At 37.1% G+C, this 27,500-nt stretch overlaps 2 protein-coding genes across 2 annotated transcripts in view; one reads left to right on the plus strand and one right to left on the minus strand.

Moving 5' to 3' along the window:
• spi1a (Spi-1 proto-oncogene a) overlaps positions 1-13,836 on the plus strand; it is a 17,571-nt gene extending 3,735 nt beyond the window's left edge. The window contains exons 3-5 of the mRNA XM_056452033.1: positions 2,006-2,178; positions 9,367-9,520; positions 12,228-13,836. Coding sequence (XP_056308008.1) covers positions 2,006-2,178; positions 9,367-9,520; positions 12,228-12,544 — 644 coding nt within the window. The 3' untranslated portion in view covers positions 12,545-13,836. The remainder of the gene's footprint in view (positions 1-2,005; positions 2,179-9,366; positions 9,521-12,227) is intronic.
• An 860-nt stretch (positions 13,837-14,696) lies between these two features.
• The window catches only part of clpxb (caseinolytic mitochondrial matrix peptidase chaperone subunit Xb), a 28,096-nt gene continuing 15,292 nt past the window's right edge, over positions 14,697-27,500 (minus strand). Inside the window, exons 8-15 of the mRNA XM_056451843.1 lie at positions 24,380-24,556; positions 22,650-22,814; positions 20,505-20,593; positions 18,728-18,892; positions 18,255-18,557; positions 17,543-17,635; positions 17,357-17,463; positions 14,697-15,399 (exon numbers count right to left, since the gene is read on the minus strand). Coding sequence (XP_056307818.1) covers positions 15,324-15,399; positions 17,357-17,463; positions 17,543-17,635; positions 18,255-18,557; positions 18,728-18,892; positions 20,505-20,593; positions 22,650-22,814; positions 24,380-24,556 — 1,175 coding nt within the window. The 3' untranslated portion in view covers positions 14,697-15,323. The remainder of the gene's footprint in view (positions 15,400-17,356; positions 17,464-17,542; positions 17,636-18,254; positions 18,558-18,727; positions 18,893-20,504; positions 20,594-22,649; positions 22,815-24,379; positions 24,557-27,500) is intronic.

The following is a 27,500-nucleotide window of genomic DNA, read 5'->3' on the forward strand; positions in this document are numbered from 1 at the left end:
AGTCCTGAATATGGAAAGTGTTCATGCAGACATTTTAATATGGTTAAACTAATCAGACATTGTGCATATCACACTACAATACTCCTGCATAAGTCTATTTCTATTTTAAAATGAAGTAAATTAAACTTTTAAGTGATTACAAAGATATTGTGTGAAAATTGGAGAATAAATGTGTTATACTGTACACGGCAGAATGTGTTTCTGTGAGATTTTTGTAATAAAAAGTGTTAAAAAAAATAGATCTTTTTAATTTTTTATTCTTTATTTAATGTGCATTTTCACAAATAGAAACTTTATTTAAAAGCATTGTTTTAAAATGTATTGTTTTATATTTACTGAAAATAAATCGATGCATTTTGGATTCAGCAAAACGCCTTTAAATAGTTCTTGAAGGAATACAGTGTCTTGTCACTGTAGTGGCCTTCATGGATCAGATTTGTATTTTTGATGAAGTACAATATTGTATCTGTAGGTTTTAAAATATAAAGGTACATTTTGGTGTCCGATGGTACAAATCCTGTCCTTAAAGGTGCAAACTGCAATGGTACAAATTAGTTTCTTTGTCTTAAGGTACAATTCTGTTCCAGAAAAAGGTGCTGGCTCAGTGGCAAGAGTTTGCACCTTCTTTGGTACAACATAGTACCATTTTTTCTGAGAGTGTAGTTCTGCTTAAATGTGAACATGGACAGAAAGTATTGAACACATTATCATGTTTTTTTTTCCTGGGATTAATATTTCTAAAGGAAATGGAAGTGAAGCAGATTTTGGTAAAAACCCAAACAATACAAACATAAAATAAAAACAGACACGGTGCTCCTGATAAATTAACACTAGTTTTTCCTCCATTTCCTGGGTCCAAATAAACTGAATCAGTGCTTTTCATTTCTTAATCACCGATGTTATTTTCAGTCGAAACTCATTTCACACGGCATGATTTGAATCGTCGACAGCTCCTGATATTTAGCACACCAAATTTCGGCGACTCATCTGCGATTCTCTTTGATGGTTCACATTGTGTGATTGTTACTCATGTGAACGAGCACCGATTTGCCTGTGATTTCAGGCATTTGTCTGCGATTTCTGAAAACCTGTCGGAGAGTCAAAACTGCGGCTAAAATCATGCAGTTTAAACTCGGCATTAAAGGGACAGTTCGCCCAAAAATGTAAATGTACTGTTGTTTTAAACCTTTACTAGTTTTTTTCTTCCATTGGAAACAAAAGAAGATATTTTGAAGAATGCTGGAGCTGCACCAATTGACTTCCAAAGTATGAAAAAAAATTACCATTTAAGTCGGTAACACTTAACGATAAGTCATTCATATTATTAAATACACATTATTAACAATTTATTAAGCATCAGCATTTGTTAAGCATTGACTTTACATTAATAGAGTGAATAACAGGAGGGTCAGCATACAACAAATGCGATTAAACATTTCAGTGTTATTGAACAACGTTTCTGAATAATTGTTTGCTTGTTTTTTTTTACAGCTGAACGGTTTCACTTTTGCATCTTGAAATTAGGTTGTTTTTTTTTTTGGGGGGGGGGGGGGGGGTCATTTATTTTTTGTTTTTAGGATTTACAAAGCAGAACTAGTCACTACTTGCACTATAATAGATAAACTATAATAGATAAGTCAGTGCAATAGTCTAGTGGTTAGCGCTGACATATGGTGCAGTAGCACTTCAGGGCGTCCCGAGTTCAAATCCCGGCTCGTGGACATTTCCCGTCCTTACCCCCTCTCTCTCTCCTACTTCTCTTCCTGTCTGTAAAACTGTCCTATCCGCTTAATAAAGGCAATAAGGCCAAAAATAAATAAATTATAAAAAAATATAATAGATAAAATAAGTACGTATAACTAAGTAGAAGTACGTCAGCTTAAATAATGTTATCAATAATAATTATTACTTTCATTTTTGGGTGACCTGTCCCTTTAAATCAATGCAGTATAGTGTTGTGCCAGTTATCCAGTAATTGAGTGTGTGATGTGTTTGTCTATGTGAGAGAGCGGATGTGAATACAGCAGTGTTTACGGGCATCACAGCGAGTTCGAGCCTCCGCCCGGAAGCCACTTCACCGAGCTGCACACCAGCACGTATCGCTATGGGGACATGGAGGCCTTTCATCCCGCCGTAGACGCCGCCATGGGGACCATTCTACCTGTAGTTCCTCCACAGGTGAGTCCCCATATACTGACAACATTAAAAGTACAAATGAAATCAAAACCAACCGTATCGATTTTGCTCCCGTCGCTAGTTTTGTGCTGATCAATTCATTCCTGTTTGTTTTCAGTTTAATTCTCAGATTAGGTCTGTCTGAGGTATTGGGCGTGGCTAACATAGCACATAATCAACATTTTTCCCATTTTGCACAGTTAAAAATAGTGTTTGGGACATTTTATATGCTGCAAAACAGTAGCAGGATGCCGTATGTCTGCAACAATGTGGCCCAGGACTGTATGTGGCCCTAGGAGGTTAAGGAGAACACAACAATAAAGCCGTCAAAAACTGTGGCGGCGTGGAGGAATGAGGGAACGTGAGAAGTCCACTTTCGTCCATTTTAAAGGCCTGACGCCACCAAATCAACCGTCAGAAAACTGAAAAAGGGACATAAAAAAAGACAAGCAAGATCAATTGAAAGTCATAATTACGGGCAGGAGAGAACGCCACACGCAACACCCAGCAACAAGTCGTTTCTATTTCTATTCTATTTTTCTTGTCAACAAAAAAGACAGTGCAGTGCTCCTCCCCAGAAAGGGGACGGTTCGACTGACCCCCTGAAGAGATAACGTCATGTAATTTGTGGATCACACTTTACAATAAGGTTTTATTATTCATTCATTTTCATTCATTCATTCACCTCATCCAAAAACAACATGCTTTCATGTTGTTGACGCCATTTCTATCAGCTGGAGCCAGTCTGGCCATTCTCCTCTCATATCAACAATGCATTTGCGCCCTCAGAACTGCCACTGACTGGATATTTTCTCTGTAAACCCTAGAGATGTTTGTGCGTTAAAATCCCAGTAGATCAGCAGTTTCTGAAATACTCAGACCAGCCCGTCTGGAACCAACAACCATGCCACATTCAAAGTCACTTAAATCCCCTTTCTTCCCCATTCTGATGCTCAGTTTGAACTGCAGCAGATCGTCTTGACCATGTCTAAATGACTAAACGCATTGAGTTGCTGCCATGTGATTGGCTGATTAGAAGTTTGCGTTAACGAGCAGTTGGACAGGTGTACCTAATAAAGTGGCCGAATAGTGTACATTAATAAACATGAACGACTGTGTTTTGATAAACACGAACAAACACTAATAAATGTATTGTTCATTGTTTGTTCATGTTAGTTAATGCATTAACTCACATTAACCAATGCAAACTTGTTGTAGTGTAACCAACTCGTGTTTTTATTCAAAACTGCTTCAAGGTTTTTATTGATAGATAGAGAGAGAGAGAGATAGATAGATAGATAGATAGATAGATAGATAGATAGATAGATAGATAGATAGATAGATAGATAGATAGATAGATAGATAGATAGATAGATAGATAGATAGATAGATAGATAGATAGATAGATAGATAGATAGATAGATAGATAGATAGATAGATAGATAGATAGATAGATAGATAGATAGATAGATAGATAGATAGATAGATAGATAGATAGATAGACAGACAGACAGACAGATAGATAGATAGATAGATAGATAGATAGATAGATAGATAGATAGATAGATAGATGGATAGATAGATGGATGGATAGATGGATGGATGGATAGATGGATGGATAGATGGATGGATAGATGGATGGATAGATGGATGGATAGATGGATGGATAGAGAGATGGATAGAGAGATGGATAGAGAGATGGATAGATAGATAGATAGATAGATAGATAGATAGATAGATAGATAGATAGATAGATAGATAGATAGATAGATAGATAGATAGATAGATAGATAGATAGATAGATGGATAGATAGATGGATAGATAGATGGATAGATAGATGGATAGATAGATGGATAGATAGATGGATAGATAGATGGATAGAGAGATGGATAGATAGATGGATGGATAGATAGATAGATAGATAGATAGATAGATAGATAGATAGATAGATAGATAGATAGATAGATAGATAGATAGATAGATAGATAGATAGATAGATAGATAGATAGATAGATAGATAGATAGATAGATAAAAACAGTTGACTGACAGATAGATAGATAGATAGATAGATAGATAGATAGATAGATAGATAGATAGATAGATAGAGAGATAGAGAGATAGATAGATAGATAGATAGATAGATAGATAGATAGATAGATAGATAGATAGATAGATAGATAGATAGATAGATAGATAGATAGATAGATAGATAGATAGATGGATAGATAGAAGGATGGATAGATGGATGGATAGATGGATAGATGGATGGATAGATGGATGGATAGATAGATGGATAGATAGATGGATAGATAGATGGATAGAGAGATGGATAGAGAGATGGATAGAGAGATAGATAGATAGATAGATAGATAGATAGATAGATAGATAGATAGATAGATAGATAGATAGATAGATAGATAGATAGATAGATAGATAGATAGATAGAAAAGTTGACTGTTAATTAATCAATATCTCATTGAAATTTTTCTAATGACAATAATTTTGTGATTTTTCATCTTTGTTCAGAGAAGAAAAAGCCAGAATGACAATATAAAGCCACAATTGCAATAAGTACATTAAAAAAAGTCATAATTCAGGTTTATTTCTCAGATTTCTCAGTATTGTGAGTTTATTAGCCTTCTTGTGTTTCTGCCCACTCACAATTCTGAGTAAAAAGCAAGTAAAACCCAAGGCCACGAACTAGCAATTCTGAGAAGAAAAGTCTGACTTCAGAAACATCTCACTGTAAATATTCTATTTATTGAGAAATAATTTGGGGGGTGTGGGTGGGTGGGTGGCTAACTGGCATATAAATGCAAAAAGGAGGGCTAATTCTGACCATGATTAATCAAAACCTCATTTTTTTGCCGTCATATTAGTCCCTAAATGTACAGTTGAAGTCAGAATTATTAGCCCCCTGGATATATTTTCCCCCAGTTTCTGTTTAACAGGGAGATTTTTTTCAACACATTTCTAAACATAATAGTTTTAATAACTTATTTCTTATCTTTGCCATGATGACAGCACATAATATTTGACTAGATATTCTTCAAGACACTAGTATTCAGCTTAACGTGACTTTTAAAAGCTTAACTAGGTTAATTAGGGTAGAGTTAGGGTAATTAGGCAAGTCATTGGTTTGTTCTGGAGACGATCCAAATCAAACATTGCTTAAGGAGGCTAATAATATTGACCTTAAAATGGTGTTAAAACAATTAAAAACTGCTTTTATTCTAGCTGAAATAAAACAAATAAGACTTTCTCCAGAAGAAAAAATATTATGGGAGATACTGTGAAAAATTCCTGAATCTGATAAACATCATTCAGGAAATATTTGAAGAAGAAATAATAATTGTGACTTCAACTGTATGCAAATGCAGGAAATGGGATTTAAATCAGTAACATTTCCCCTGTTTTGCACCCCCCTCCATTTCTCAAACACCCTTGAGCTAGAAAAGGAAAGTGAGATAGGCAGGATGTGCGCGAGAAAAGGCAGACGGATTTCTCAACACTCTTTTCCTGACTGAAGCCTGTTGCTGCTGTGCGCCACTTGCACTCGTTTACACAATACACGATGCGCGTTAAACACACAATCACAGTCAAACTCCAGCTAATGACTGACGCCCATTTTTCAAAGAGCTGAGTGTGTTAGCAAGCATAACAAATGCTTTAAGCTGTAAATAAAAACAGTATCTACTCAGCACAATTGCTCAATCAATCACACTAGGGCTGCACAGTAAATCGCTTCAGCGTTGATATCACAATGTGTGAATATGCAGTAGTCACATCGCCGAATCTGCACTTTTGACTTGTCATTATAATTAAAATGGAAACACAAGCAAAGTTTAGCACTACTACAGTGAACGCAACTATTTATAAAGGCATGTGAATCAGATTTTAAGCTGATTTTAAATCCTTTGGCACAACAGAATATAAAATCTGTAGCTATAACAAAGATGAATTGTATTTATTATTACAACCCCAAATCAGAAAGAAGTTGGGACAGTATGATAAACGCAAATAAGAGATTTAAAACAGGCGACGTCAACAGGTGATTGTGGTTACGAATTGGTACAAAAGCAGCATCCAAAATAAGGTCTAGTCCTTTAGGAGCAAAGATGGGCTGAGGATCGCCAGTTTGCCAACAAATACGTGAGAAAATGATTGGAATGCTTAAAAACAATGATCCATAAAGAAAGAGAGGAAGACATTTGGATATTTCACCTCCAACAGTGCAGAACATTAAAAGATTCAAGGAATCTGGAGGAATTTCAGTGCGTAGTGATTTCAGTGATCTCCGATCACTCAGGGGGCGCTGCATCAAGAATCCTCATTCATCTATAAGACATATCACCACATGGGCTCAGCACTACTGCGGCAAACCTTTGTCAGGTACCACAATGTATAGTTACATCCACAAATGCCAGTTAAAACTGTACTGTGCCAATTGGAAGCCCTATGTTAACAGTGTCCAGAAGCGCCGTTGACTTCTCTGGGCTCGGAGGAATGGACCATCATGCAGTGGAAATGTGTACTGTGGTCAAATGAAAATATCTCATGTATTTTTTGGAGAGAAATGGATGCTGAGTGCTTCAGACCACAGAAGAAAATGATCATCTATACTGTTACCAGAACAAGTCTGAAAGCGAGGATCTGTCATGGTATTGGGTTGTGTCAGTGCCCTTGGCAAAAGTAACTTGCACTTCTGTGATGCTCCATTAATGCTGAAAAACACAGAGATATGCTGCCTTCATTTCCAGGGACGCCCATGCATATTTCAACAAGATAATGCAAAACCACATTCAGCACACATTACAAAGTCCTGGCTGCAGATGAAGAGGATACAGGTACTTGACTGGCCTGCCCGCAGTCCCAACCTGTCCCCAATAGAGAATGTATGGCACATTTAAAAAACACTGTTGGCCACCTTAAGGCTTGTTTGCAGGAAGAATTTGTATGGACTACAAATCAATACTTTTTTTAGGGATTTGCGATGTCATGAAGCAGCCCTTCTACATTATGATTAAAATAAATCCTGAATCACTTGTTTTTAAATTGATAACAGTAAAATAATGGCCAATCTACCATTTTGAGGTGAAGTAACCCTTTGAAAAATGAACCTGAAAGTGATTTAACATGTTTACCAGTCAAAACTTCACACGCTGCCCAATGCGATGCGGAAGTGTTGTGATTGTTTTAGAACTTCCAATTGATTTGCCTATAGAGGAAATGACTAGAAATAACAAACGGCAAACTACCTGCTCTACAAAAGCCATTGTGTTCATGACAATAACAAAAAATACAACTAATATGATTAAAATATTCCAGTTTAACTCTTTAATCCTCATCTGTAAGTGTCTGCTAAATTAATAAATACTATAATGTAAAACCAATAGAAGTGAATCTAAAAAAGATCTAAATAAAGCCTAAAAAAGGTTTTATTCACCAAGCAACTGCTTTTGAGAACAGGAAAGCTGACCATTATTATAGCACAGGCTTTAACTCTTGAGTGTAGCTTACCTGTAAACATCAAGTCTAGATCCACTCCTACAAATATGATTATTATTAATACTCTCCTACAAATAAGACTGTTAATATGACTATTATTAATACTCTCCTACAGATACGACTGTTAATATGACTATTATTAATACTCTCCTACAAATAAAGACCGTTAATATGACTATTATTAATACTCTCCTACAAATAAGACTGTTAATATGACTATTATTAATACTCTCCTACAGATACGACTGTTAATATGACTATTATTAATACTCTCCTACAAATAAAGACCGTTAATATGACTATTATTAATACTCTCCTACAAATAAGACTGTTAATATGACTATTATTAATACTCTCCTACAAATAAAGACCGTTAATATGACTATTATTAATACTCTCCAACAAATAAGACTATTAATATGACTATTATTAATACTCTCCTACAAATAAGACTGTTAATATGACTATAATTAATACTCTCCTACAAATAAGACTGTTAATATGACTATTATTAATACTCTCCAACAAATAAGACTATTAATATGACTATTATTAATACTCTCCTACAAATAAGACTATTAATATGACTATTATTAATACTCTCCTACAAATAAGACTGTTAATATGACTATTATTAATACTCTCCTACAAATAAAGACCGTTAATATGACTATTATTAATACTCTCCAACAAATAAGACTATTAATATGACTATTATTAATACTCTCCTACAAATAAAGACTGTTAATATGACTATTATTAATACTCTCCAACAAATAAGACTATTAATATGACTATTATTAATACTCTCCTACAAATAAGACTGTTAATATGACTATTATTAATACTCTCCTACAGATAAAACTGTTAATATGATTATTATTAATACTCTCCTACAGATAAAACTGTTAATATGACTATTATTAATACTCTCCTACAGATAAAACTGTTAATATGACTATTATTAATACTCTCCAACAAATAAGACTATTAATATGACTATTATTAATACTCTCCTACAAATAAGACTGTTAATATGACTATTATTAATACTCTCCTACAAATAAAGACCGTTAATATGACTATTATTAATACTCTCCAACAAATAAGACTATTAATATGACTATTATTAATACTCTCCTACAAATAAGACTGTTAATATGACTATTATTAATACTCTCCTACAAATATAACCACTATTAAAAATACTGTCCAACAAATATGACTATTAATAATAATAAAAACAGATCGTATACAATGTGACTCATTAAATGTGTGGTAGAATTGTGCTGATAGAAATGAAACTTTGTGGCTCTCCGGGATGATCTGGAAGCAAAATGTGATGCACACTTGATTTGTAAATCTGCGACCGCACCATGGTGTGTCCCTTTCTGTTGACGCCGAGTTTTTCTACTTCCTCTTTCAATGTAAAGTAATTCTGTGGTTTCCAAGTATTAAGGCCCACTGATGCACGATCATGCCAAAGCAGCATTTCCAGACCGATCATAAGAAATGGGGGAATGTACGACGGCTAAACTAAATAGATTTTAGTTTCACCTGCAAGATTTTAGATTGCACTTTCACGTGCAAGAAATATAGAACATTTTAAAAGCAACGACGTCATATTTGAAGTGTCAGGCTTATGGAGGCGAGAGCGCTGATTTTGGGTCTGTTTCTACAGTATACTTACATCTCCCATCCACTCTACCAACGGTCCCCGGTCCCCCACTGCAGCACCGATGAGGAGGAGCCTGGGGGACGCAGCCCACCATTTGAGGTGTCAGAGGGCGAAGAGGACCATGATGGACATCCCAGCACCTCCAGCACTCTGTCAGGTCAGATATAGACAAAGATCAGTGATCCTCAAATGACGCTCTTCCCCACCGCTCTGCACATTCTGTAGGTTCCTCTCGTCGCTTCACACATTTGTTCTGATTAGACTGTAAAACTAAATCGAAGAACAAATTAAAATGACAATTTGGAAAAATCTGGCAAAGTTCATTTTGAGTTTGGAGGAGTTTGTTTTGGCTCCTAAACAATTTTGAGCTGTTTTTGGTCCGAGCTGTCAAAACTTAAGACTCAAATCTATTCTGGTGTGTTATGACACAGTCTCAACGCTTTTCTAAATTTGGTCTTGACTTGTTCTGGTCCTTCTTCAGATGTCTATTTTGACACAGACTTGACCCTTTTCTCTATATGGACTTGATTTGATCTGAACCCTCTTCAGGTCTCAATCCCAACAGACTCAACCCTCTTCTAGATTTGGTCTTGAATTGAACTGTACACTCGTCATGTCTTGGTCATGGCTCAGACAAACCACTTTCTAGATTTTGAACTTAGCCTTCATGTCTCAATCTTGACACAAACACAACCCTCTTCTAGATTTAGTCATGACATGAACTTGGCCTTCAGGTCTGTATCTTGACATGGACTCAACACTCTTCTAGATTTGGTCTTGACATGAGCTTGGCCTTCAGGTCTCTATCTTGACATAGACGTAACCATCTTCTAGATTTGATCTTCAACTGAATTGAAGCCTTGTCAGGTCTCTGTGTTGACCCTTTTCTAGGTTTGGTTTTGACACTTGGCCTTTTCAAGTCTTGGTCATGGCTTAGACTTTATCTTTCTAGATTTGGTCTTGACATGAACTTGACCTTCAGGTCTCTATCTTGACACAAACTCAACACTCTTCTAGATTTAATCTTGACATGAACTTGGCCTTTATGTCCCTATCTTGACACAGACTCAACCCTCTTCTAGATTTGGTCTGAACATGAACTTGACCTTCTTCAGGTCTCGGTCATGGCTCAGACTTGATTTTTTTTCTAGATTTGAACTTGGCCTTCAGGTCTCTATTATGACACCAACTCAACCCTCTTCTAGATTTGGTCTGAACTTGGCCTTCTTTGGGTCTTGGTCATGGCTCAGACTTGACCATTTTCTAGATTTTGAGACTTTGAACTCAGTCTTCATGTCTCTATCTTTAGACGGGCTCAACCCTCTTCTAGATTTGGTCTTGATATGAACTGTTGCTTCTTCAGGTCTTAGTCATGGCTCAGATCTTTCTAAATTTTGTCTTAACATCAACTTGGCCTTCAGGTCTCGATCTTAACACAGACTCAACCCTCTTCTAGATTTGGGCTTGGTATGAACTTGGCCTTCTTCAGGTCTTGGTCATGGCTCAGACTTGATCTTTTTCTAGATTTGGTCTTGGCATGAACTTAGCCTTCAGGTCTCTATCTTGACAGACTCAACCCTCTTCTAGATTTGGTCTTCAATTGAGTTAAACCGTCTTCAGGTCTCCATGTTGACTCTTTTCTAGATCTGGTCTTGACATGAACCATACCTTCTCAAGGTCTTGGTCATTGTTCAGAATTAACACCTCTTTCTAAATTTGATCTTGGCCTTCAGGTCTCTATTTTGACACAGACTCAACCCTCTTCTAAATTTGGTCTTGGCATGAACTGTACCTTCTTTAAGTCTCAGTCATGGCTCTGACTTGATCTTTCTAAATTTGGTCTTGACATGAACTTGTCCTTCAGGTCTCTATCTTAACACAGACTCAACACTCTTCTAGATTTGGTCTTGGTATGAACTTGGCCTTCTTCAGGTCTTGGTCATGACTCTGACTTGATCTTTTTCTAGATTTGGTCTTGACATGAACTTTTCCTTCAGGTCTCTATCTTAACACAGACTCAACCCTCTTGTAGATTTGGTCTTGGTATGAACTTGGCCTTCTTCAGGTCTTGGTCACGACTCTGACTTGATCTTTTTCTAGATTTGGTCTTGACATGAACTTTTCCTTCAGGTCTCTATCTTAACACAGACTCAACCCTCTTGTAGATTTGGTCTTGGTATGAACTTGGCCTTCTTCAGGTCTTGGTCATGACTCTGACTTGATCTTTTTCTAGATTTGGTCTTGACATGAACTAGGCCTTCAGGTCTCCTTGACAGACTCAACCCTCTTCTAGATTTGGCCTTCAACTGAAATGAACCTTCTTTAGGTCTCCATGTTGACCCTTATCTAGATTTGGTCTTGTCAACTTAAATTGTACCTTTTTTAAGTCTCCTATTGGCTCAGACTTTTTGACAATTTGGTGCTATAAATTGAATTTATACTACAGAAATAAGAGTATGATTATTACTATGGTTATTACCACTATTACCAAAACTGAATACAAAAATCTAATTTTTGTCATAGAAATGTCCAATATTAGTGCAGTAGTACACATAACATATATGAAAACAACAGTTCACTAATGCGGAGTTTCCCAACCATGTTCCTGGAGGTACACCCACAGATTTTGCACGTCCCCCTTATCTGACCCATTCATTTCATGGTTTGGAGTCTCTTTTAATGTCCTGGTGAGTTGATTCAGGAAGAGGTTAAATGTGTACTGTTGGTGTGCCTTCAGGAGCAGGGTCTCCTACATATCTACATCTACATATCTTAAATTGCATACAACCCTTCAAAGTTTGTTTTAGAACAGCCATATTTGGTATAAAAAGTGCAGACTTTAAAACCAATGTCAATTTCTACAGGAAACAAAAGGAAAGTGCGTCTTTACCAGTTCCTCCTGGACCTCCTACAAGACGGGGACATGAGGGACTGCATCTGGTGGGTGGACAGAGAGCGAGGCGTCTTTCAGTTCTCCTCCAAACACAAGGAGACACTCGCCAGCCGCTGGGGCCAGCAAAAGGGCAACCGCAAGAGAATGACCTATCAAAAGATGGCAAGAGCCCTCCGCAACTACGGCAAGACCGGCGAGGTTAAAAAGGTCAAAAAGAAACTCACCTACCAGTTCAGCGGAGATGTCCTGAGGAGGGTGACTATGGAGAGACGGCAGTATCATCACTGACACTCCGGACACAGTACATCCTACCAATAGCAATATTCACAGATAATCTCAAACGTAATCTCAGGGATATGATATGTATGTTATTTGGGTGATTTACCATGGACAACAAGATCAAACACTGCATATTTGTATGCTTTATTACTGTAACTGGTCACCATACCGCTTTATTATTGAGGTTACACGTGTTCCGCCCATGTACTTATTATACCAACTATAATTAATTATGCATAATTATCCATCACCCTACCCATTTATTAAGTACATGTAGTTCTTTTTCTATATAAACAGTAGTTTACACTGTAACAAGGACAACTTATTATAAAGTCACCATTTCTACTACTATTTCTACACCACTATTACTACTTCAGCTATTGATTTTACATGTGCCTAATGGACTTTAATATTCAATGCAGTCCACTATGAACACGGTGTATAATAACAATGTATAATTTTTTTTTTATAGAGAGAGAGAGAGAGAGAGAGGCACTTAACGTGTCACATTGAATGACATATTAATACTCAGTGTATAGTACGCTTCATCAAACAGGATATATAAAGGGTCACTGAATAAACAGCCTCATGTTGGGTTCTTATATGTTCGCAAAACAGTTTAAAGGCTAACTTGATAGTTATATTGTGTATTTTAAAGGCTTTAATTTGACATGTTTAATAAGTAAAACACCATGTCACTTTTAGTACTCTGATTAATCATGTTTCTGTTTCTGATTGTGCACAACATTGTCAATTTTCCTATTTAGCCTGTGTCATATTAATAATTACACATTTGAATTCTATTAAGCTCTATGTAATAATAACAATAATAACAACAGTAATAAGTTCCTACCATGAACTGACAATCGAAAACTAATAATAATAATTCATTCACTCATTCATTTTCTTTTCAGCCTAGTCCCTTTAATAATCAGGGGTCGCCACAGTGGAATGAACCGCCAGCTTATCCAGCGTATGTTTTACGCAGCGGATGCCCTTGCAGCTGCAACCTATCACTGGGAAACAATAATAATAATGTCTAACTGTTATGTACTGTGGCTCAATGCTGCCACCAAGGGGAGCACAACAACATGAGCCTTATACACGACAAACTATATTAATTCACAGACCTTGGGACTTCATTGTTTTTAAGGGGATTTTTCTGAGTTATTTTGATCCTTTTGTCATGTTATAATTTGTTTTTAAATGATTGTTTCTGTTTTAAACGAGGGGAAAAACTGTAAATGTTGAGCAGAGGAAAATAAAAAGCAAAAGAGAAACCAGACTGATCTTTAAAATGACAGTAATGCCTTCTGAATTGTAAGTAAACCAAACCAAAGCGGGAGTTGAGTGTGATAAACACATGAATACACTTCATTAAACATCCACATAGACATCACCTATATGCTATAAAACTGCAGGTTGACTATGTCTGTATATAATAACCTGTATTTGATTGTAATGCAATAATGTGCACCTTTTGTAAAGCTGCTTTGAAACAATAAGTATTGTAACTAGCACTATACGAATTAAATTAAATTGAAATACACTTAAAAAAAGAAATATGCCCCTTGTGGACAGTGGCAGGCCCCTGGGGCAGCCCACTGGGGTCACAGACCCTTCAGCTGGAGGACAAGGGGCCCTCAAGAGCCCAAACTGCAACCCAGGGAGAGTGGCAGGCCCCTGGGGCAGCTCACTGGGGTCACAGACCCTTCAGCTGGAGGACAAGGGGCCCTCAAGAGCCCAAACTGCAACCCAGGGAGAGTGGCAGGCCCCTGGGGCAGCTCACTGGGGTCACAGACCCTTCAGCTGGAGGACAAGGGGCCCTCAAGAGCCCAAACTGCTACCCAGGGAGAGTGGCAGGCCCCTGGGGCAGCCCACTGGGGTCACAGACCTTTCAGCTGGAGGACAAGGGGCCCTCAAGAGCCCAAACTGCAACCCAGGGAGAGTGGCAGGCCCCTGGGGCAGCTCACTGGGGTCACAGACCCTTCAGCTGGAGGACAAGGGGCCCTCAAGAGCCCAAACTGCTACCCAGGGAGAGTGGCAGGCCCCTGGGGCAGCCCACTGGGGTCACAGACCTTTCAGCTGGAGGACAAGGGGCCCTCAAGAGCCCAAACTGCTACCCAGGGACAACAACAAAGACCATATAGGACTGCTTAGAGAATGTGTGCAACTTTGTTTAGTTTATTATCACATTGTTTTTGTTCAGTTCTTAAGTTAACAGTGGTCTCCAAAACAGTAAAACCTATACACTAGATGTGCGTAACACCACACGCAGAGGCCTGCGCTGTAGAACTGAATGTCTCGGTTAAAACAGAGGAAATACCACACGTGTGTGTGTGATATTAGTGTGCTAGAAATTGTCCTGCTGAAAAAGAGGACGCATGTCGTACTGTAGGTGTATTATGCACCACAAATACTCAAATTCAACAGGTTGATGGTTCACATAATCTTGTACGCTTCCCTTACACGTTTCACACACCAACCAAAAAGCAGCAATAATAATAATAATAATAATCACCAGCTAGCGTCTTCATAAGTATATTTGTATTATCTTTAGACAGATAGAAATATTATCAATCATCAGAGATTGAGAATAGGCTCCACTATATGTTAGTGTATCTGTTTTTTGTCTTAATAACACTTTAATTTCTCCCTGCTTTAGGTTATTGAATGCTAAAACAGTCGTTCATTGAGCTGTCGTTTAAAAACAATCTACAAACACTGCTGTCTGTTTAGGTCCGGCTGGAAGGACTCCATATTGATGGCATTTTGCTGTCTTGAGCGTTCAGTTATTGGCGGCATCAGCATGTCTCGGCCAGTTGTCTTCTTCAAACTCCTCCTCGGCTTCTTTGGGATGAGTTCTGGATCACCGAAAGACAAAAACACACAAGGGTCAAAGTTTACTCGGGGCTCCAGACTCAAAAATACGTTGTCCCTGTGGTGAGCTTTTACTTTAGGGAACCAAACGGTTTCACACAATCACTAATTATAGATTGTGTCACGTCTGCTTCAGATTAGGAGGTGTTTGGATCATTTCTGTTCTTCTTTCCAGGAACTTTAGATGAAAAATTCCTATTTAAGGCAAAGCTCTGTTGTTTTTATGAAGCAGTGGCTTATTATTCTTCTGTCTATCCCATCCCTCATTGGGGATTATAGGAAAAACTCTCTTCTTACACATGTAAAACATCAAGGTTTGATCATTTGAGGGATTTTTTTGGGAGCAAATACAGTCACGAGCTAGCCACTAGCATACCTCAAGGTCCAGTTCTCTTTTTTTGATATTCACAGTATTGCTGGGACAGTTTTCTGATCTCTTTAACTCATTGTTGGCTTTTGACTTCAATGTGTATGAAGCAATCTTAACTTACTGATATCCATTCCTGAATAAACTCGAACTCAACCTTGCTAAGATCTACAAAGAGAGATCAAGAACAGGCTCAGTTGTGCTGTTTCCAGGAATATTCTGCAGTCTTATTATATGGTTATGATCACATTGACCACATTAACTACTCTTCATTGGTTTGTGTCCTATTTTACAGGTCAAACATTTGAGGTTTCTTCTCGAAAGTGAGGATTACCTAAATCAGCTAGCCATGGGGGTAACCTCAAGGTTCAGTTCTTGGTCCACTTGACTTCTCTTCAAACATGTATTTGTTTATTTGGTCACACTTTATTTTGATGGTCCGTTTGTTACGTTGCATCTGCATATCAACTAATTCTCATTAATATATAAGTAGACTGTTGGTGTTTGGGTTAGTGTAAGTTGACATGTACTTGGGAAGTCTCTTATAGTTAAACAGGTTAAACGTCTGTTGAAGGAGCAGAATCAGCAGATATTAAGCAGACAGTCTACACTGTATAAAATGCAGGCTTCCACACAAATCCTTCATGTTGTTCCACACAAATATATTAAGTTAACTTAACAAATTTAAGTGGATTGAACATAAAAAATTAAGTTGTCCCAATGAAATCTCTAGAATTGTGTTTTCAGCTCATTTTAAACAAGTAGTTTGAACGAGCAATGAAATTAAAAATGGATTGAGTGTACTAATACTCAAGTGGACCATCAAAATAAAGTATTACGGTTTATTTTTTTACTTTTCTTGTTATTAAACTGATACCACATCATCATCATCATCATCATCATCTCAATGCACTGTGGAAATCATTCATTTTGAAAAGCTTGGCAGCATGAGTGAATGTTTACTCAAGACAATTCAACGAAGACTGATATGAAGAAATGAATGTGACTGATCCTTTCACAAGAACAGGATCAGAAGTGGGTAATTTCGGACCTAAATGCTTTCTTAGGGTATTACAGGAATTCAATGTTCTATCTGTCACTGTTTGTTTAGCCTGCATTAAAGCATTCAGTGTAAAGCTGCATGATTTCTCTCGCACGTCCCATACTAATTGTAACCCCAAACCATGATTTTTCCTTAACCAAACTTGACTGATTTCTATGAGAATCTTGGCTCCATGCAGGTTCCAGTAGGTCTTCTGCAGTATTGGTGATGATTGAGATGCAGATCAACAGATGATATATCAGAGAAATAGACCTAATGATCAACTAGAAATCAAGTTATTATTTGCTGCTCTCACAACTGGAATTGACGACAAGACTTTTGTCAGGTGGTGTATATACAACACCAATAAGTGACTGTTTTGATACCTTTAGTTACCCATCTGAAGATCTAAAAGTAATCCAACAGGTCGTAATTTTCTCAGCTGCTTTTTAGAAACATTAAGATGGACATCTGGATGAGGTATTCCTTTAATACCAAACGTAAGTGTATTGAGTATAAAGGTTTGTTCTACCTTATGTAGCGTGGTTCACACTTGCCCTGGACAACGTCCTTGTTGAGTTCCACAGCAATGATGTCAGACTGAGGCACCTCAAACATCGGCTCTAGCAAGAGCTTCTCCTGAAGAACCAGATATCATAACATCAGAGACACAATATAAGAACTAAGAGGATTCATATTTACATGAATGAGCATTTACCATGATTGAGCGGAGACCTCTGGCTCCTGTCTTTCGTTCCAGGGCCAAACGTGCGATTGCCCTTAATGCATCCGAGGTTACATTCAGCTCACACTGGACCAAATACACAAAAGTAGACGATAAATAGCTATATCTACTAAAGGCCTGCAAGAATTATGGACAAGTTTCAAATTTAAGACATTGCAATGCAAGTTGTGGATCTTAAGAGATGTACAATCCTGCTCCTGGAGGACCATTGTCATTTAAAGTTTAGCTCAACACCAACTTAAACATCCAAAACAAACAAAATGAGCTTCAGGGGTAAATAATATACCCGTGCTCCTTGGATTTGAGATTATTTAAGGTATACAAAGAAATCATCAGTCCAATGCACTGGTGAGTAGTGAAAAAAACGTACAAAGCCTTTATTCTAGCCTAGATATAGGCTAGTAAATTAACCATTGTGTGCTTTTCAAACCGACTACCCTTTCGCTATGTTCGGGGCTGTTTTTGCCCCACTGATTGCCATTATACTGATACTTGATTGCAAATCCATGACCCCAAATAATCATGCATTCTTGAAGCTTACCTTCATCAGGGTGACAACATACAGATGGTTCTGGAGCTACCCAAACAAGCCTGAACCAGATAATCAAAGTTTAAAGGATTACCAGAAACTTCCACTGGAGCAGGATTGGACACCTTTGATTCATGTGTCATGTGATTTTCATACTTTATCCATACTGAAGAGGGCCTGATATTGAGGGACGACTGCATTACGAGGCTCTGTAAGAATCTGCACCAGCATTTCCTCATCCAGACTGTGCAGAGGGACGACCACCGGGAGACGGCCCACAAACTCCGGGATCATGCCGAACTCGATGAGGTCCCGTGCTTCGACAATCCGGAGTAGTCTGTCCTTTTCCTCAATCTCTGCCACTGCGTCCATTTCGGTCCCTGAAGTGTTGGCTAGATCTGCAGCTGCTGCGGCTCTGCGCCCTTTGCCAAGGTTGGAGGGCGTCCCAAAACCAAGATACTATAGGGGACAGTGGAGATAGAGAAATGCTGAACACTTCAAACAATCTGAACTAGTCAAGAGTGTCAATCTTATATCTAGCAAAAAAAAAAAGGTCTCATAATCATCTCATGAACATCTCATATTTAGATTTGTTGAACCATTAAATAACTGTACTGTAGAATAATCACCTTTTCATTCTTCCTTCTGCTGATGATTCTGTCCAGCCCATTGAAAGCACCAGATGCCACAAACAGAATGTTGGTCGTGTCCACCTGCACCGTCTCTCCTCTCAGCTTCCTGCTGTTCTTCTCTGGAACATTAACAATGGTTCCCTCCAGTAATTTCAGCAAACCCTGCGCACAAACGCAAGCATCAACTTGGACTGCACAAGGCTGGGTTATGGAGGATGTATTAATGTTGGGTTATGGGGGGTGTATATTGTACCAGCATGCTCCTTTTTATCTTCTTTGGATGCTCTTTCTCATGGTGTCTTAAGATTTATTACAGATTGTAAATTTCGGACACATCGTGTAGATAAACTACCTGACAAAAGTCTTGTCATTTTAAAAGAAATAGCAGAAGGTCGATTTTTCTGCTGAATCATCTGTTGACCTGCATCCAGATCATCACAAATACTGCAGAAGACCTACTGGAACTTACATGCAGCCAAGATTCTCACTGAAATCAGTCAAGTTTGGTGAAGGAGAAATCATGGTTTGGGGTTCCATTCAGTATGGGGTGTGTGAGAGATCTGCAGAGTGGATGATCAACATCAACAGCCTGAGGTATCAAGACTTTTGTGCTGCCCATTACATTACAAACCACAGGAGAGGGCGAATTCTCCAGCAGGATAGCGCTCCTTCTCATACTTCAGCCTCCACATCAAAGCTCCTGAATGCAAAGAAGGTCAAGCTGCTCCAGGATTGGCCAGCCCAGTCACCAGACATGAACATTATTGAGCTGATGAAGGAGGAGGCATTAAAGATGAACCCAAAGACTCTTGATGAACTCTGGGAGTCCTGCAAGAACGCTTTCTTCACCATTCCAGATGACTTTATTAATCAGTGATTTGAGTCATTCAGAGATGTATAGATGCAGTCCTCCAAGCTCATGATGGAGTCAGACACAATATTCATTCTGTTTCCACTGCAGCATGAGCACATATTCTATACTGGACATTATTGAAGGTTCAGTGACCAGACTTCTGTCTAAGGAAAGTCAGACCTTACTGTCCTAATGAAATCATTAATAATCAAGCCATGATCATATTTTATTGTGGTAAAATAAGTGTAATCTAGAGGCCTTTGCCTTTCATATAAGACACTTCTGACACCAAATGATCAACTAGAAGTCAAGTTATTATTGCTGTTTCTAAAATTTGGATAGACGACAAGACTTTAGTCAGGTAGTGTAGTTCAGTCGGCCAGTAACTCTGTAGTCTGCATCATAAATCTTAGATGAATGTGACTAAAATATAATAACAAATCTGTTCGTTCCTCTCTGTGCAGTACTTGTCATGCTGAATACACATCGGTGTACCTCAAGGTTCAGTTCTGGGTCCACTTATCTTTTTAAAATGCTGCTGGTAATTTTCATTACTCTTTCCAGGCATTTTAGCTTAACCACAATGTTCCCTCTTAACCTCAGTGTGTGAACAAGCCTTGCATTCTACCATTATGTTTTGATAGCACTGTAATTTACATGGACACAATGTGACTATGAGTTACAGAACTAACCAACAGCTAATTAAAAACAATAAGTCAGAAAATTCCCCAACATTTATAGTTTTATTTACATATTAGCAATTGTATTGTAAAAGTATTGTGTCCTATCTACTGTATATTCCTGTCTGTACTCTGATAACAGATTAACACCAGCGTGATATCGTTCAGTAGGCCAGTAACAGTGCATTGACTGCATCATAAAGCGCTTGTAGAGATAAACGTGGTTGAAATATAATCAGACCTGCTGAACTCCTTCCCCCCCGACATCTCTCAGCTGATGAATTCCAGGCACACTGCCAATCTTATCCACCTCATCCAGAAACACTATGCCTGCAGGAGAAATATGAAGCACAATTCAGAGAACTCTGAAAGGAGAACATTCACTTTTATTAAAATAGAAAGAGGAATCAGGGTGTTTTACTGAAATGCTCAAAGGTCAAGCGTGGAGGCGTTTCATATTAATCAACAGCTGTTCCTTTGAAATAAAGTAGATTACAGTGTTAAATTGAGTTGTTAAATATAAGTTTTAACGGCTTGATTTATAGGAGTGCAGGAGATTAGTCTGGACATCTATAACCCTATAAGCCAAAGGTTACTACCAGGGTTATTTTGGAGAATAAAAAAAAAATGAGCTAAAAAAACGAAACCAAGATTAAAACTATTGGTCAAAAACCATTTCAGTAAACTGAATAAATAAATAAATAAATAAATAAATAAATAAATAAATAAATAAAATAATAACAAATGGAAAAAAAATTAGGGCGACACCGTTGCGCAGTAGGTATTGTTGTCGCCTCACAGCAAGAACGTCACTGGTTCGAGCCTCGGCTGGGTCAGTTGGTGTTTCTGTGTGGAGTTTGCATGTTCTCCCTGCGTGGGTTTCCTCTGGGTGCTCCGGTTTCCCTCAAAGTCCAAAGACATGAGGTACAGGTGAATTGGGAAGGCGAAATTGGCCGTAGTGTATGAGTGTGAATGAGTGCGTATGGATGCTTCCCAGAGATGGGTTGTGGCTGGAAGGGCATCCGCTGCGTAAAACATGTGCTGGATAAGTTGGCGGTTCATTCCGCTGTGGCGACCCCGGATTAATAAAGGGACTCAGCCGAAAAGAACATGAATGAATTAATTAATTTACTAAATAAAACTAACAGATACCGGAGAGAGAAAAAATAATAATAATAATAATAAAATTAAATAATAATAATAATAATAATAATAATAATAATAAATAAAGAAATAAAATAATAATAATAAAATGTAAAAAAAAATAAATAATAATAAAAATAAATAAATAAATAAATAAATAATAATAATATTAATGTTTCACCTAAATGAAACAATAATTAAAAAATATATTAATAATTATTGAGAACATGTCCTGTGGTGGAAAATCTGACTAGGTGGCTATTTAAGGGATATAATGAAATAAAAATAAATAAATAAATAAATAAATAAATAAATAAATAAAATAAAATAAAAGTTAAATAAAATAAGTTAAATATAATAAAAATAAAATAAAAAATAACCACGGGTTTTAAATGTTTAACAATATTTTTTTTAACTGATTAACAAATGAAATAATGTCAAAAAATTACAACATCAATGAGTTTGTCTGAATGTTTCACAATGTTTACACTTTTAAGTTGCTGTTTGAATGCTCATAGTTGTTTGACTATTATTTTATTTTTCTTAATATACAACAGCTAAAACCAGACAAACATTAAACTTTGCTTTGGCCTGCACTTAAAGTGTCTCTTTAACTGAACTCCAATTACTAAAACTAAAAGAAAACCAAATAGAAATGTAGACACACAAACAAATCGGATTTATTCACAATAAAACCTAAAAGAAAGTGAACAGAACATGAATAAACATTGACTGAAATTAAGAGAATTTCAAAATAATATTGAAAAGCTCATTTTAAAATAGGACACTATAATATCTCTGGATACTCCATTGAAATGTGTGTTATGGTAAACCGGCATCAGTGACACTTGCAGGCTAACTATGCCTGTATATAATAACTTAATTTTATTGTAATGCAATAATGTGCACTTTCTGTAAACAACTACTACTGTAAAAAGCGCTACTCAATTGAACTGAACTTGATGTACAGGATCAAGCAGTGTGTGTTTGTCCAATACCGATACTGTATGTCTTCTTCTAAATCATCACAATCAGTTTTTATTTAATGCCATGTCAGCAACAACAGCTATTTTCATGGCAAATAAAGTTTGAAAATACTGTATATATATATATAAATACCCACAAACAAATAAATGCATAAATTAGACAACGTTAATATATAATTAAAACAATTGTAAGATCCTGGTAACGCTTTTCTTCCTCTAAGATGAAGTGTGCGAGTAGTGAAGTGTGCGAGTCTGACCTTGCTGGGCTTTCTCCACGGAGTAGTTTGCGTCCTGCAGGAGTTTGGCGATAACAGACTCGATGTCTTCGCCCACATATCCAGCCTGGGTCAGGGTGGTGCAGTCGCAGATGGCGAAGGGAACGTCTAAACATTTCGCCAGTGTCTGAGCCAGGAGAGTTTTACCTGCAGAACATCAATGCCAACAATATCATGCCAGGATCAACAGCATGTACAACAACTAAATTGACAAAAACCATCTGAATTTTATATCATCATCATCATTATCATCATCATCATCATCATTTTTTTAGACCAAAAAATCGAAAAAAACTAATTATTTATTAGAATTTTTAATACATTTTAATTCAAAATAACCATCATTTTTTTGCTGACAATTTAAGTTGTGAGGTTTTTCTTGTATTACGAGTATGACAAGGTCTGGCATTATATCATGAGTGGCATAATATGGTCTTAAAATGACAATAATATCCTTTATTGCAATAAATTTTGGTGCAATTTCTTCTACAACAAAATATAGATATCTAACAAGCCCGAGCACGACACTTGATGTTTAATTTAATTTAAGTATGTTTATTGATATTTATACATAGCATTGTGTAGGATGCAAGAAGTATAACACATATCAAGATATTCCTATTTTAACAATAATAAAAAATATATAGAATAAAATAAAATAAACACACAATATACACTCACCGGCCACTTTATTAGGTACAGCTTACTAGTACTGGAAATATTCCTCAGAGATTTTGCTCCATATTGACATGATAGCATCACACAGTTGCTGCACATCCATGATGCCAATCTCCCGTTCCACCACATCCCAAAGGTGCTCTATTGGATTGAGATCTAGTGACTGTGGAGGCCATTTGAGTACAGTGAACTCATTGTCATGTTCAAGAAACCAGTCTGAGATGATTGGTGCTTTATGACATGGTGTGTTATCCTGCTGGAAGTAGCCATCAGAAGATGGAGACACTGTGCTCATAAAGGGATGGACATGGTCAGCAACAATACTCAGGTAGGCTGTGGCGTTGACACCATGCTCAATTGGTACTAATGGACCCAAAGTGTGCAAAGAAAATCTCCCCCACACTATTACACCACCACCACCAGCCTGAACCGTTGATACAAGGCAGGATGGATCCATGCTTTCATGTTGTTGAGGCCAAATTCTGAGCCGAGCATCCGAATGTGTCAGCAGAAATGGAGACTCATCAGACCAGGCAACGTTCTATCTATCAGCTGGAACCAGTCTGGCCATTCTCCTCTGACCTCCGCCATCAACAAGGCATTTGCGCCCACAGAACTGCCTCTCACTGGATATTTCCTCTTTATCAGAACCATAGAGATGGTTGTGCGTGAAAATCCCAGTATATCAGCAGTTTCTGAAATACTCAGAGCAGCCCGTCTGGCACCAACAACCATGCCACGTTCAAAGTCACTTAAATCCCCTTTCTTCCCCATTCTGATGCTCGCTTTGACCTGCAGCAGATCATCTTGACCATGTCTACACGCCTAAATGCATTGAGTTGCTGCCATGTGATTGGCTGATTAGACATTTGCGCTGCAAGCAGTAGGACAGGTGTACCTAATAAAGTGACCGGTGAGTGAATTTTTGCAAATATAAAATCAAAAATCACTGCTTTAGGGGGCTTCGCACCAAATGTTATCTACAACTTGTTGGTGCTATAAATAATTAAAGCATAAATAAAACCAGCACCGACCTGATCCAGTGGGTCCCAGCAACACAATGTTGCTCTTCTCCAGTTTAATATCGGTGTGGGTGGAGTCAAGCACATCCCCGCCCCTTTTGTCCTGCTGAGCCTGCTGATTGGTTTGCTGCTGAACGGAAGCGCCCAAAGCGTTGCCATGGGGACTGATGCCAGCGATCTGAAGCAGCTCTGAAAAGCAAAACAAACCAAGTTCTCAATCATCAGATCATCACGTGTTCTTCATTTCAACAGAGAGAAACGCCACTCCACAGGAATGTCGCTGTCGAAGCTTATTTTATCCGGAAAACCTGTGGGATTAAATGCTCTGAAAATACCAAGTAACCAAACACAGATGTGGCGTGAGATCTGCTTTCCTTAACCCTACTGTCGTGTTCACCCATCGCCCCTTATGTTAGTGTTCCTGGTCAAAATAGACGGGTCTCTTTTAACTGCTCAAAAACATTCTCTAGCTGTGAACAACGTCTCAAAACTAGTGTTCAACATGAATTGATAGAATTAGACATACAATAACTGCAGTGAAACTACAAATAGGCACTGAAAACGTGTTACAAAATGAACATGTAACGTCATGGAAGTAATCCAGCAGGAGGATCGGCACATGAGCACAGGAAAGAGATTTGTACTCACAAAAGACGTTCGTTAATCTGAAATGTGTATGTGTGTGTGAGAGAGTGAGTGAGTGAGTTTGGGTAGCGTGTATGTGGATGTTTTCTGTTTGATGGTTGAATATAGTCTGGATCCCCATTGATTTCCTCTAGAGGTCACTTTTGACCGGGAACACCACAGGTGTAACAGGGTTGATTAAAACACTCATAATTCATTGAAAGAGGTGATCATCAATTTCACATGTTTAAGTGCATAGTGTGGAGGATATCATAAAGACTACAATATAAAAACACATTATTTATGAGTGTTTTAAGTTGTAAATTGGTCAGATTTGACCCAACCACCTCAGGAAGGTTAAAGGTGAGCTATTATGCACATTATACAAGATGTAAAATAAGTTTCTGGTGTCGCTAGAGTGTGTGTGTGAAGTTTCAGCTCAAAATACCACACTAATAATGCTTATAACTCTCTGAAACTGACCCTTTTAGGCTTTGACGCTAATTGTGGAGTTTTGGTGACTGTCGCTTTAAATGCAAATGAGATGGTGCTCTTTTCAGAAGAGGGCGGAGCTACAAATGCCTGAGTGTCAGCATAGCAGATTCAAAAACAAGACTAATGTTCTATGCCAGCGGTGTCCAACTCAGTCCTGGAGGACCGGTGTCCTACTTAGTTTAGCTCCAATTTCCCTCAACACACTTGCCTGGAGGTTTTAGTATACCGAGAAAGAGCTTGATTAGCTGGTTTAGGTGTGCTTAATTGGGGTTGGAACTACAATATGCAGGACACCGGCCCTCCAGGACCGAGTTTGGACACCCCTGTTCTATGCTAATGAGGGAGAGATGGTCACTAGTTTTATTTTATTATTATGCTTTAAACAACACATACATGACAATATAGTAAGCAAAATAATGCCAGAGTGCACAACAGCACAAAAAATAAATAAAACAAACACAACAAATAAGAGTCCAAAGTATCGACCATTTAAATGTATACATGAACCAACAATGAAAGACTAAAGTTTAATTAACTAATGTTAACTAGCCTGAACAAACACTGTAATAAATGTATTGTTCATTGTTTATTCATGCTAGTAAATGCACAAGCTAACAATAGCTAATACAACCTTATTGTTAAGTGTTAACTTAAAAAAATATAATGAATTAACTCAATGAGAGCGGATCATGAGCTTTTGAGTAAATAGAAAATCACTACCTCAAAATGAATAAGTGCATGAAAACAAGTTTAACCTGAACCAAAACAACCTTTTCAACCTATAAAATTGACCCATACAGTATTCATGATTGCACATTTAACATCTCAATGCGCTTCATGCATGAGTTTACTCGGGGTCTAGATGTTACGCAAAGTGTGATTACATCATCGGTGGCCCAGTTTGTGTGTCCAGTATGATCCAGAGCAACCGGCCGGCTCCTGACTGGCCCGAATCCACACTATAAATAACAGGAGCCCCAGTGTGAAGTCTGAATGGACATTTGAGTACACGCAGAAACTGGGTCATTGTGACACTTTACGCAACTTGATGAACCCGATGGCAAGCAAACGCAGATAGCTGAAATTCACAGCTGAAGGCAAAATCACTCGCCCTGAAGTCACATTTATAATCTTTCACAAATATTTTCCAAGTGATGTTTAAGTGAGAAAGGACATTTTCACAGTATTTACTATATTTCCTTATAGCCCTCTTCAGAGACTGTCAACATTGCTATACGCTGACTTGACTTATTAACATAACTTGCATAATTAACCTAGTCTTTAAATTGCATCAAGCATTTTAATATTAATATATTTGATAATAACTAGTGAAATAATATGTACTGACATTTATTAGACAGCTAGTTATTAAAAATGTGTTGATAAAATCCTTCTCTTTACTTAGGAAATATTTGAGAAAAAATGAAAAGTTCACATGAGGGAAAATAATTTAATAATAGAAAATAACTGTGTGTCTGTCTGTGTGTACATGTAAAACACAGGGTAGAGTTGTAATAAAACAAAATAAGTAGGCCAGGATAAGTTACATATAAAAAATACAAATAAATTAAATAAAAAATAATAATGAATAAATAATAAAACAATAATAAGAAAGAATAAAATAAGAATAAATAAAACAATATTAAATAAAATAATTAATTAAAAAAATATCTAAAAGTAAAATTATAATAAATAAACAAATAATAATAAAATAAAAATAAAATAGCATGAAATACATAAACAAATAAATAAAAATAAAATAATAATTAATAAACAAATAAATAATAAAGGAATGAAATAAAATAAAATTATAATAAATAAAATATTTAATTAATTTTAAAATATATAAATAAAAATAAAATTACAAAAAATTAACAAATAAATAATAAATAAAAATAAAATTATAATAAATAAACAAATAAATAATAAATAAATAAAATAATTAATTAATTTTAAAATATTTTAATAAAAATAAAATAATAATAAATAAAACAACAACAAATAAAATAATTAA

This window comes from Danio aesculapii, chromosome 25, assembly GCF_903798145.1.
Source record: "Danio aesculapii chromosome 25, fDanAes4.1, whole genome shotgun sequence".
Lineage (NCBI taxonomy): Eukaryota > Metazoa > Chordata > Actinopteri > Cypriniformes > Danionidae > Danio > Danio aesculapii.